We start from the raw sequence: 12,714 nt of genomic DNA on the forward strand, positions 1-12,714 counted from the left end.
AGCTGGCCGTCACGCCTTACTTCCGCTGTAGCACAGCAGAACTATAGTGTGAATGCGCTACCCCACCCACCACCGGCTGCATCATATGACACTGCTGGCGTGTCATGTGCTGTACTTTGCATGCGCACCGGCCAGTCATGCGGGACTCCCACAGTGGATCTTTGTGGGGGAGGGGGGGGGGGCGCCGTGACGGTCTTTGCAGGGGTATTCCTCTTGCAGAGCCCGTCACGGCCATGGGCATAAGCCTTTAGATTGTAATCGCTTAAATAAAATCTTTATTATGTTTAAATAAAACTACCCAACAATAGAAAAATCTGAATTAAAATGAGGGCCCACATGAAAAGCCAAGAGCAACAGACCTAAACCATCTCATACCATCTATATATATATATATATATATATATATATATATATATATATATATATATATATATATAAAATATATACACACACACATATACACACATACACACACACACACACACACACACACACACACACATATACACTCATATCTTAGTTGTGGATTAGATTTGGTCCATTACACAGTTGTGCCAATACTTTTGCACTTAGCATTGAATTTTCGAGTTGTGACCTCTTTTACTTTTCCTATGTAGGACCTAAAGAATGCTCTTGCCAAATTTCATGTTTATATGACATCGGGACGTTCATATACTTTCACCTTTATATACTATATATTATATACACACACCCACAGGCCTTTTTGGCACCACACTTTGTGCACTTTGCCTCACCTTAGGAGGGTGATTTTGCTGTTTTTCGATTTGTTGGATTCTCACCACCACTGTAGGAGCTGGATACACTGAGTGACTCATCGGGCCCTGTCAAAGTTCTCCATGTTAAAGTATAGCGGCACTTCAGGATTCAAGCGTTGCTAAGCAATGCTCATAGTCTCACAATATACAGTGGCAGTTCAGGCAAATGAAGCTCACAGGAGGGAGACGGCCACAGCAGAGAGAGTCAAGCGACACACATTGGGGGGGGGGGGGATTCAAGCAAGGCCATAGGAAGGGAATTCAAACAACGCCCACAGGAGGGAGAGTAAATAATCCCACAGTCTTTTTCTTGCACCACTCTTTGACCCCTTTATAAGACCTCTGGTGGCTGATTTTGGTGTCAGGGGTTGTGTTACATCCGCACCACCACCGTAAAATCCTAAAATTAGATTTTTATACAACAAGTCACTTGTTAAAGCAGGTCAAAGTTCCCAATGCTTAATCTAAGGGCACGCGGCTAAGTGTGGTTACGGAGTGTGATGTCATATGAGGAGAACAGCCGATAGCTCTGTTCTCCTCACCAACTAATTCATGTGGACCCGCGGATCACTCACCTCCTGGAGCACAGCTGATTCACTGGAGAGATCAGCATGACCAGAAGAGATCTGGCGAAAGCGCTCCCCAAGCGCTAATAGAGTCCTTCCCTGCACAGGGTTTTGGCACGCCTGCCTCCTCCTCTGCCGAAGGCACACAGAGTTGACAGCCCGGCAAACCCCCATCAGGTAAGAGCAGGGGATTTGTATGGAGAAAGCTGGCAGGGCTTCCAAGATGGCATCCAGTCAGAGGAAAAATACAGTAAGTGAAGGATCATGTGCACACACGCACTCAGTGCTACTACGCGCAGTCACACACACACACACAGCACTGCTACATGCAGGTACACACACTCAGCACTGCAAAACGTAGGCACACACACTCAGCACTACCACATGCAGACACACACAAACACACACACACTCAGCACTACCACATGCAGGCACGCACACTCAGCACTGCTACACAAATGCACCCAGCACTACTACATGCAGGTACACACACTCAGCACTGCTATACGCAGGTACACACACTCAACACTGCTACATGCAGGTTCACACATGCACTCAGCCCTGCTACATGCAAGTACACACACACACTCAATACTACTATACACAGGTACACAAACACTCAGCAATGCTACATGCAGGTACACATGTAGTGGCCCAGTACATCATCCTGGTCCCCTCCATAAATGTCATACATGTAATGTCTTATGTGGATGCACTGTGCAAAAATGTCTTGCCATTCTAGTATGTGTACTGCACAGCTGCAGCAAATGATGAGTTAATGTCTGCAAAAATAAGCTGACAGTTTGTAAATGTATCTATTATGTCTTGTCACGTGGTATAAGAGAGGCTATAAATGTGAGTCCTTGAGAGCGGGAAAAGATAGTTGGACCATCTTCTGGAGCTGAGAGAGAGAAAAGCACACAGGGAAAATTGAGGCACCTTCAGCCCTCGTGTGTTGAAGTATGGAAGAAAAGGAGAGGTTTTCCCAGAGTGCGTGGTTAAGGAATGACGATGGAGTGAGCCCCCAAAGAGAGAGAGTGAGCAGCAAGCGAGTGCAGCCTTTCAAGACCTAGTGCAGAGGTGCTCACTTATTTGCTTCATGTCCGCGAGTCCTGAAGCCTTGGACTGCCCGGTGGAGGTACTCTACAGTCATTGTTCCCATTCAAGTATTCGGAAGCCTTGGTCCCGCTGAGTGGAGGTACACATCTTTAGTTAGTCACGCACAGGCGGCCTGAAGTCAGGATCTGCCATGTGGAAGTACTCTAGCTTCTTGAATTCCTGCACTTGTCAAACCTGTCATTTATGCCTTATTAAAGTTTATTCTGCAAGTAAAAGTTATTCCAGGCCCTGACCATTCCTGGGGACCTGAGGTACTATATCTCCTGTATGTGGCTCATTTATTTCCCCGCTGATGTTCATGCCAGGAGGAAAGTGGGGGTGGGACAGGAACGGGGGCATCACCCATAACAACCACAACCTCTGTTCCCCAGTTTATTGGGCAGGCAATAAGAACAGTTACCACAGGGTTGGCTACCAGGAGAGTCCTCTATAAGGCTGGGATGTTATATCAATGTGGCTGTGGACAAGAATCTTCCTAAGGTTCTGACCGTTCCTGTATGTAATACTGGGTTGTTTGGTTATGATACTTTCCAATTAAAGATCCGCTAGCAAATTTGGCCAGTATTTTCTCAGGATTTCCATAATTTTGTTGGTATTTTCAGCAAATGTACCAATGCTTCTAATGATCTTCTTACCATCTGCCTCATTTTTGACATAGAATACAGCTATAGTTTCGGAACCGTACATGGATCGCTGAGCATTACAAAAACCATTAAAGCTTTAAAATCAGAATAATTTGTAGATAACATGGACAATGACAGTGTTAAATATCTTATTGTAAAGAGGAATTACCAATGCACCTAGAATCAAAAGGCTGACCTCGGTATGACAATAAGCAATAGTGCTGCCATCTTGAGGTACTGAAATCACTGTGCCGGGCGGCTAAAAATGAGTATAGCTCTGGACTCCATCATACTATCATGTCATATGAACTGTTTGATTCATCTCAGTTAGTTCTACAAAAAAAGCAAATTGTGAACATTTGAGAAAATTCTGGGGCAAAGCAGTACAAAAAAAATGTCTTCCTTTTGCAAAATGTGGCTAAGAAATGGCTTCAAAATTAGATGGAAAGCCAGAGCTTTAGCCACAGCCAGAACATAGGTGTCAGGCTGTGCTGCTGGGATCTGTTGTACTACTGGGTTCTAGGAGCACACCTTCACAGGTAGGGGTTAATTCAGCTGGTGGGGTGTGGTATTCCCCAGCAGCCAATCCTTTTTAGTCTGCAGCATATAAAAACCAGCATCTCTCAGTAGTTGAGGCTGGTCTTTGTACTCCTTGGATGGCATCTGTCTTGGACCCACTCAGAGCTGTATTTCCATGTAGGTCTGTTGTGTCTCTCTGCTTTCTAATGACAGTTTGGACACCTATATGTATCATATGCAAACCCCCTCTTCCCTTCCCCTGACAGATGGGGCCTCCAAACGTTTTTTGTCTTGTTGTGTGTCAGATGGGTTAGGTCTGACTCAGTTTTCTATGTCAGCATGGTGGCTGACTGTCTATCCCCCTGGTATGAGGACACTTTAGACTTGCTGTGGAGTTTCATCTGTGTGCCTTTGAGCTCTGGGTGGAGTCCATGTTGTATGCACTACCTGTTTTAGTCTGGTGTGAACAGTGACTAGTGTTGTATGTCTGCCCAAGTGGCCAGACATGTTGTGTGAGCAGTCCTGTTCTGTGTACAGTGTGTGTGTCTACAGTGTCATGTCAGTATGTCTCGTAGTGTCTTGTTAGAGTAGGGACTGCAAGACACGAGTAGCCTTGACGTGGCTTGCAGCTTCAGTTCATTGGCCAATGCACGAGCTAATTCCTCGCTTTTTATATTCAGCTTTTCCATCTACTGTAGAGTGCGAGGTTTGTGTGGTGAGTTTGTGCATTCTATCAGTTCCGCTTGGTTGTGAGTGTCCCCCCTGCAGAAAGAGCAGGGCCAAGGTTCCAGTGTGGGGCTGCCTCTATTGAGGTGATCGCCCTGCTTTTTTAGGTAGGGCCATGTTGTCCTTGCCAGCAGTATAGGGCCAGTTGTCCCTAAACCCGTGCTTTCGGGTCACGTTCGTGTGGACCCGGTGCTTAGTTGCCCACACGAACGTAACAATAGGCCAGCAAGCATTCCCAGGGTATTGTTTTGGGGCATAGTGCCACCCTCTGCCTATCTTTACATATAAAACTTTCAGAAAGAAGCTGGGGAGGTAAACAGAATATCTACAAGGGTGACAGAAAAAGCACGAGGGACTCTGCCTAGTTAGGTCTGTGTTTTGATTTCTTTTCTTTGCCCTCTTTGAATGAATGTCATCGTTTTTCAAAGGGGGAGCATTTTGTTGCTTGCATTAAGCTGTCAAACACATGTTGGAAAAACAAAACAAAACAAAAAAAAACAATGTGGAATCTGACACTTTAAAGCCCGTGTGAATGAGGCCTTATACTGTATGTACGGAGGAGAAACCAGTACAGCAGCTGGCAGCAGGTACTCACCGCACCGAAACAATTATCTTCGGATTTTGTTACACATATTGGAACGTTCCCGATAGTGTTCAAATTGTTGCAACACCCGCTATGACACTGGTCGCTAGAATAACAGAAATCTCCAAGGTTCTAAATGTAAATCAAAGGAAAGAAAAGTTTTATCAATTCATTTATAAGCTTTCACATTTATGTCACATTAAGTAGTGTGTTTTACAAACATTTTCGACATGTCAGAGGGAGGTGTGAAAATTTTTTATCACTTGGGCTGCAGATGATTAGACCCCACTGATTGCTAAAAATAAAGCAGCCAAAGCACTCATACAAGCGCGATTATCACTGCTTATCCGCTGAAGGTGAGCCTATAGACTTTGTATTGAGCCTGTCTTCACTTAAATAGCAAGGACAGCAATCTGATGAGCTCTTTGGCTAACTTGTTCTAGCAATCTTTGGGAGTCTCAGCAGGTGCATATCTAAGGGCTCAGGGTCCTGGGTGCAGAAGTTCAGCTCAAGCCCCTCCCACCTGTACTTGTACCCGGACCTAAAGCATGCTGCATACAACTGCAAAACAAATTTGCATACATGTTGTAGCCTATTGCCATAAACTTTGCAAACATGACTCATTTCTTGGACTGCTTGAAAATTTGTTTGCAGCCTCTTAAACTGTGTTTATTTTTTTCGTTACATTTTAGAATCAGTTAAAAAACATAGAAAAACTGCATGCAGTATTCAAAAACCGAGCTACACCAGTATGCTCCATATTACTACATACAGGGAGCTGTACATACATAATTATAGCTTTCACCTGTGACTTCGTCCACATGAAATTTGTACACTTTCTAGATGATACAAATTGTAAATATCTTCAGAATTATTATGCTGCTAATCCATCACTAATTATCTTATGTTATAAACCTTTAGCTTTCATTATCATATATATTGTGTTTCTTAAATATATAAACCATTTTTATAATATCTGTACTATGAAAGGTCCTTTAGTAATCCAGAATAGTGAAGGACCTTTTTGTAAATTACATTCACATTATTATCTATTATGCCATAAGAGGGGACAGCCAAGGCTAGCCCGCGATCTTTCCATATTCTAGCTTTTAGTAGATTTAGGAGCATCCAGGAAAACTATTGAACTAGAGACTAGAGAAGAGCGAGCATACTCGTCCGAGCTTGATGCTCGTTCGAGTATTAGGTTGTTTGAGATGCTAGTTACTCGAGACGAGCACCACGCGGTGTTCGAGTCAATTACATTTCCTTCCCTGAAAGATTTGCGCCCTTTTCTGGCCAATAGAAACGCAGGGAAGGCATTACAACTTCCTTCTGTGACGTTCCAGCCCTATCCCACCCCACTGCAGTGAGTGGCTGGCGAGATCAAGTGACCCCCGAGTATTTAAATCTGCCCCGCCCACGGCTCACCACAGACACATGCTAAGAGAGATCAGGGAAAGTGCTGCTGCTGCTATAGGGAGGGTTTTAGCGTCTTCAAGAACCACAAAGGTCCTTCTTAGGGCCACAGCTCACCTAGTGCATTACTGTTGTGGCTGCTGTGAGCAGCTTTGCACTTTAAAATTTTTTTTTTATGTATATCGGGCGTGCAGGCTATAGCGTTCTCAGGCTGCAGGCTGTACTTGAGTATAGGGGCAGTATTGGTCAGACAGGTACAGTGGTAGTGTAGAATCCTGTCTACAGGAACCCAAACGGTCCTTCTTAGGGCAACCTTTGACTGTGTGCATTTAACTCTGTGGTTGCTGGGAGTTGTAGTACCTCAGTTTTTCACAGCAGAGCCTGCGTGCAGCCTTCATTTAAATATTTTGTGTCCGCAGTTAGTGTAACGTCTGCGCTGTCTGCCTCCAAGTGTACGCCAAGAAACCACAAATTTTTTACACCGCTCTGTCTTGCACGCCAGCTGCCTCAGAAGTGTACGGTGTGTCAGACACCCATAGGTTGAAAGTGCAATACACACTGCATAGCCTCAGCCTGCATTGCATAGAAAAAAAAAAAGGAAATTTAAAAAAGAAATCCTTTTTATAAAGGCTAGAGATGAGCGAGCACCAAAATGCTCGGGTGCTCGTTACTCGAGACGAACTTTTCGCGATGCTCGAGGGTTCGTTTCGAGTAACGAACCCCATTGAAGTCAATGGGCGACCCGAGCATTTTTGTATATCGCCGATGCTCGCTAAGGTTTTCGTTTGTGAAAATCTGGGCAATTCAAGAAAGTGATGGGAACGACACAGCAACGGATAGGGCAGGCGAGGGGCTACATGTTGGGCTGCATCTCAAGTTCCCAGGTCCCACTATTAAGCCACAATAGCGGCAAGAGTGCCCCCCCAACAACATTTACTTCTGAAAAGCCCTCATTAGCAATGCATACCTTAGCTAAGCACCACACTACCTCCAACAAAGCACAATCACGCGCACACCAAATTGTCCCTGCGCAGCCTTCAGCTGCCCTCATGCCACACCACACTCATGTCTATTTATAAGTGCGTCTGCCAGAGGAACCGCAGGCACACACTGCAGAGGGTTGGCACGGCTAGGCAGCAAACCTCTTTAAAAGGGGTGGGGCGATAGTCCACAATGCTGTACAGAAGCAATGAGAAATCCAATCCTGTGCCACCTCCATCTGGAGCTGCACACGTGGGCATAGCAATGGGGAACCTATGTGCCACACACTATTCATTCTGTCAAGGTGTCTGCATGGCCCAGTCAGACCGCGTTTTTTTATAAATAGTCACAGGCAGGTACAACTCCGCAATGGGAATTACGTGTGCACCCCCAGCATGGGTGGCTCCCTGGAACCCACTGGCGGTACATAAATATATCCCATTGCATTGCCCATCACAGCTGAGGTAATAATGTCATGTTTAATGCAGGTGGGCTTCGGCCCACACTGCATGCCCCAGTCAGACTGGGGTTCTTTAGAAGTGGACAGATGCATTTACAACTCCCTGTGGACCCACAGCATGGGTGGGTGCCAGGAAGCCACCGGCGGTACATAAATATATCCCATTGCATTGCCCATCACAGCTGAGGTAATAATGTCATGTTTAATGCAGGTGGGCTTCGGCCCACACTGTATGCCCCAGTCAGACTGGGGTTCTTTAGAAGTGGACACAGGTGCATTTACAACTCCCTGTGGACCCACAGCATGGGTGGCTCCCTGGAATCCACCGGCGGTACATAAAAATATCCCATTGCATTGCCCATCACAGCTGAGGTAATAATGTCATGTTTAATGCAGGTGGGCTTCGGCCCACACTGCATGCCCCAGTCACACTGGGGTTCTTTAGAAGTGGACAAAGATGCATTTACAACTCCCTGTGGACCCACAGCATGGGTGGCTCCCTGGAACCCACCGGCGGTACATAAATATATCCCATTGCATTGCCCATCACAGCTGATGTTACGTCAGCTGTAATGCAGGTGGGCAAAAAATTAATTGGATTACACTGTAGGCGAGGGCCCACAAAAATTGGTGTACCAACAGTACTAATGTACCTGAGAAAAATTGCCCATGCCCAACCGAGAGGGCAGGTGAAACCCATTAATCGCTTTGGTTTATGTGGCTTAATTGGTAACTAGGCCTGGAGGCAGCCCAGTTAAAATAAAAATTGGTTGAGGTGAAAGTTTCAACGCTTTAATGAGCATTGAAACGTATAAAAATTGTTTAGAAAAATTATATGACTGAGCCTTGTGGGCCTAAGAAAAATTGCACGTTCGGCGTGATTACGTCAGGTTTCGGGAGGAGGAGCAGGAGGAAGAGGATGAATATTATACACAGATTGATGAAGCAAAAAGGTCCCTGTTTTGGATGGTGATAGAGAACGATGCTTCCATCCGCGGGTGCAGCCTACGTATTGTTTATGTATCGCTGCTGTCCGCTGGTGGAGAAGAGAAGTCTGGGGAAATCCAGGCTTTGTTCATCTTGATGAGTGTAAGCCTGTCGGCACTGTCGGTTGACAGGTGGGTACGCTTATCCGTGATGATTCCCCCAGCCACACTAAACACACTCTCTGATAAGACGCTAACCGCAGGACGAGCAAGCACCTCCAGGGCATACAGCGCGAGTTCAGGTCACGTGTCCAGCTTCAACACCCAGTAGTTGTAGGGGGCAGAGGCGTCACCGAGGACGGTCGTGCGATCGGCTACGTACTCCCTCACCATCCTTTTACAGTGCTCCCGCCGACTCAGCCTTGACTGGGGAGCGGTGACACAGTCTTGCTGGGGAGCCATAAAGCTGGCAAAGGCCTTGGAGAGTGTTCCCCTGCCTGTGCTGTACATGTTGCCTGATCTCCGCGCCTCCCCTGCTACCTGGCCCTCGGAACTGCGCCTTCTGCCACTAGCGCTGTGGGATGGGACTTTTACCATCAGTTTGTCCGCCAGGGTCCTGTGGAATAGCATCAGTCTTGAACCCCTTTCCTATTCGGGTATGAGAGTCAAAAGGTTCTCCTTATACCGTGGGTTGAGCAGTGTGTACACCCAGTAATCCGTAGTGGCCAGAATGCGTGTAACGCGAGGGTCACGAGAAAAGCATCCTAACATCCTAACATGCAGTCAGCCATGTGTGCCAGCGTACCTGTACGCAACACATGGCTGTCCTCACTAGGAAGATCACTTTCAGGATCCTCCTCCTCCTCAGGCCATACACGCTGCAAGCAGCATGGGTACCCTCAGCAGTGGGCCAAGCTGTCTCTTCCGCCTCCTCCTCATACTCCTCCCCCTCCTCCTCCTCAATGCGCTGAGATATAGACATGAGGGTGCTCTGACTATCCAGTGACATACTGTCTTCCCCCGCCTCCGTTTCCGAGCACAAAACGTCTGCCTTTATGCTTTGCAGGGAACTTCTCAAGAGGCATAGCAGAGGAATGGTGACGCTAATGATTGCAGCATCGCCGCTCACCATCTCGGTAGACTCCTCAAAGTTTCCAAGGACCTAGCAGATGTCTGCCAACCAGGCCCACTCTTCTGTAAAGAATTGAGGAGGCTGACTCCCACTACGCCGCCCATGTTGGAGTTGGTATTCCACTATACCTCTACGCTGCTCATAGACCCTGTCCAACATGTGGAGCGTAGAGTTCCACCATGTGGGCACGTCGCACAGCAGTTGGTGCAATGGCAGATTAAACCGATGTTGCAGGGTCCAATTCACAGACGTGACTTATATTAAAACTCAAATTTTTAATAAGATACGATTAAAAAACGAAGAAAGGGCACAACACTGACAAACATACAAAAACAAGGAACCAGGTGAGGTAGACCACGAAACAAATAGTGGTACCCGTAGCGACCTGGATTATGACACTCGATGAGTGTTTACGAACACTCCACTAGGACAGGAATCTAAAAGACCCCAACAGAGCAAGAGTGGAAGTTAAACGGGCTCATTTAATTGTGGTAGTGCCAGAGCCCGGATAGAGTTTTTTAGAATCTCTAAGCTCCACTCTGTCTCTGTGAAGAAGCGTATTAGACAGGTATCTATTCGCATCGAACGTGTATCGTTCGGTGCAAATTAAGATTTATAGGTCCTATCTGGACAAAATATGGTGGGGTGTAATAGTGTAATCACCCAACCCCAATATTTATAGAGCATTTGTATGTAATAGAAAAATGCTTAGGGTCAGTTAGAACTCAATATATTGTACTGGTAGTGTTTCTTTTCTCCAGATATTTGAGTACAAGACTCTAGATAACCAAGAGGAAATGTATGTACGATTGTACTTTATTCCTCTATATGCTAAAAGGAGCTGAGAATTGATGATGCAATGATGGTATCTGCTTTCAGCAGTTAATGCGTGGAAATAGTACTTTAGACTCTACGCGTTTCACCACATAGTCTTTGTGGATCATCAGGAGATATAGTACTCAAGCTATAGATAACGAATTTGTGTATATTCACAAGAAGATGAGATTGTATCACGTCACAGAGTATCATAAAGGATTAACAACTGAAATAGGTGATAAACTCTCAGTTTCACTAATAAGAAAAATAGGTCACTTAAGGTAAGTGAACTATTTAAAGAGTCTAAGGAGATGGATCCTGACTCAGAAGTGCCAATAGCTCCTGCTCCTAACTGAGGAAAAATGAGCTATTTCTAGGTCAGAGGGACTATGACGCGATAGTCATGCTATAGAGGTAGTCAAGCGGCCTGATATTAACAAAAGTGAAGCACTAGAAAGGGAGACAGCAATATGTGTCTGTTAGCCCCAATCTTAGTTGAATGTCAAAAAAGACAAAAGGAGAGAAACTAGTGCTTCAAAATAAGCCTAGAGGCTGCCGCAATGTCTAAGTCTCAAATCCCAATGATGGTGGATTTTGAGATAAGCAAGTTGGTTAGGAGCCCCTCAAGTAGTAGCTAATGCCCTCATGTAAAAGAAAAAAAGAGCCCCAGCAGGAGCATAGCAGAGAGAGTAACCCGTCGCCTTGATGGTAGGCTAGGGAATGAGGATGGTCATTAACTGAGCTCCTTATATATAAGTGGCTCCTCCCACAATGGGTTTGGTTAAGACAGATCCCTCCAATAGGATCAGGAAAGAACATCAACAATAGCCATGTGCAAAAAAAAAAAATAGCCGATCTTGGGGAAGTTATAGCACATCTCTATCCAACAGTTAATACATGCGTAATCGCTCACCATAAGGACCGATCGCAGCGCAGATCTATCCTGACCGCTTGATGTAAATATTAGATTGTAGCCTGTAAACAAGCGGACGGGGCTGGTGGGCGTGACGGAGGCGCCTGACGTCGCCGAAGAGGCTGGGCAGAGCGTATGACGTCACCACGCAAGGGGGAGTGCCTGCAGACTGAATCTCAGTCCGTAGGCGGCGTGGCGTAGGACGCAACTCTCTGCCGGTGCGGCGTGTGTGATGTCACCACGTCAGGAGCGCACCTACCGATAGAGTCTCGCCCATACGGGGCGTGTGTGCGCTGCGTCTCACCGCCGACATCATGTCAGAGCGCCATGACGCCTAAGCGTCAGGGGGCGTCTCGTTATTGCTGCGCTGCTATCGGAGATTGATACGTAACTGGCGTATCAATAGTAGTGCAGCGTAGTGGTAACTGCACTATTCAATGTACATAACTGTTTAATTAAGGTATTTAGCTTTTGATTGCACATGAGGTATATGACTAGCAATCTTGTAGGGAAGTATTATTGCTAGTGTATCTTTATTGTCACCAAAGGAGGAGGAGTTGATAAAAAAGTGTATACTGATGCAACAAGTACACACTTATATAAAAAAATATAGAATATACAGAAGCTCAGTTTTATTTAAACGTGAGATGCTGAATGCACTGAGATCACTGGTCGTTAATTATGAGTATATTCTAGTGTCTTACCCCTTTTCTTATAGACTGATAGTATGCATCGATTCATGAATAAAGATATGATTTGATACCTGATAAGAGATAGAGGCTCAATTAGAGCATATAAATATAATGATGCTGAAATAAAGAAATATTTTGCACACGAACGGACTACGTGGATCAGGATTACAAGTTATGCCAGCAGCAGTCAACATTAGAGAAAGCAGTTAAACAGAAGTTGTTCATTAAGACCAGCAGGTTGAACTGTATCGCATCTATAGATCCAAGCTGCTTCTTTTTGCAGAAGCAGTGAATCTATGTTACCTCTTCTCCCATCGGACTTAACAATTTCCATCCCCTGGAACTTTAAACAGCTAGCATCCCCCCCATGTTGCTCCAACACATGGGTGGAGACTGAAGTTGCTTCATTTCTGCCAATGTTGCCTATGTGTGCCAGGATCCTACGGCGAAATTGCTGCCTCGTTTT

General features: G+C 45.7%; 1 protein-coding gene across 1 annotated transcript in view; it reads right to left on the minus strand.

Moving 5' to 3' along the window:
• LOC136588442 (keratin-associated protein 9-1-like) overlaps positions 1-12,714 on the minus strand; it is a 182,801-nt gene that overhangs the window by 45,307 nt on the left and 124,780 nt on the right. Inside the window, exon 5 of the mRNA XM_066587650.1 lies at positions 4,925-5,044. Coding sequence (XP_066443747.1) covers positions 4,925-5,044 — 120 coding nt within the window. The remainder of the gene's footprint in view (positions 1-4,924; positions 5,045-12,714) is intronic.

Source organism: Eleutherodactylus coqui, chromosome 1 (genome assembly GCF_035609145.1).
Source record: "Eleutherodactylus coqui strain aEleCoq1 chromosome 1, aEleCoq1.hap1, whole genome shotgun sequence".
In the NCBI taxonomy this organism is placed as follows: Eukaryota; Metazoa; Chordata; class Amphibia; order Anura; family Eleutherodactylidae; genus Eleutherodactylus; species Eleutherodactylus coqui.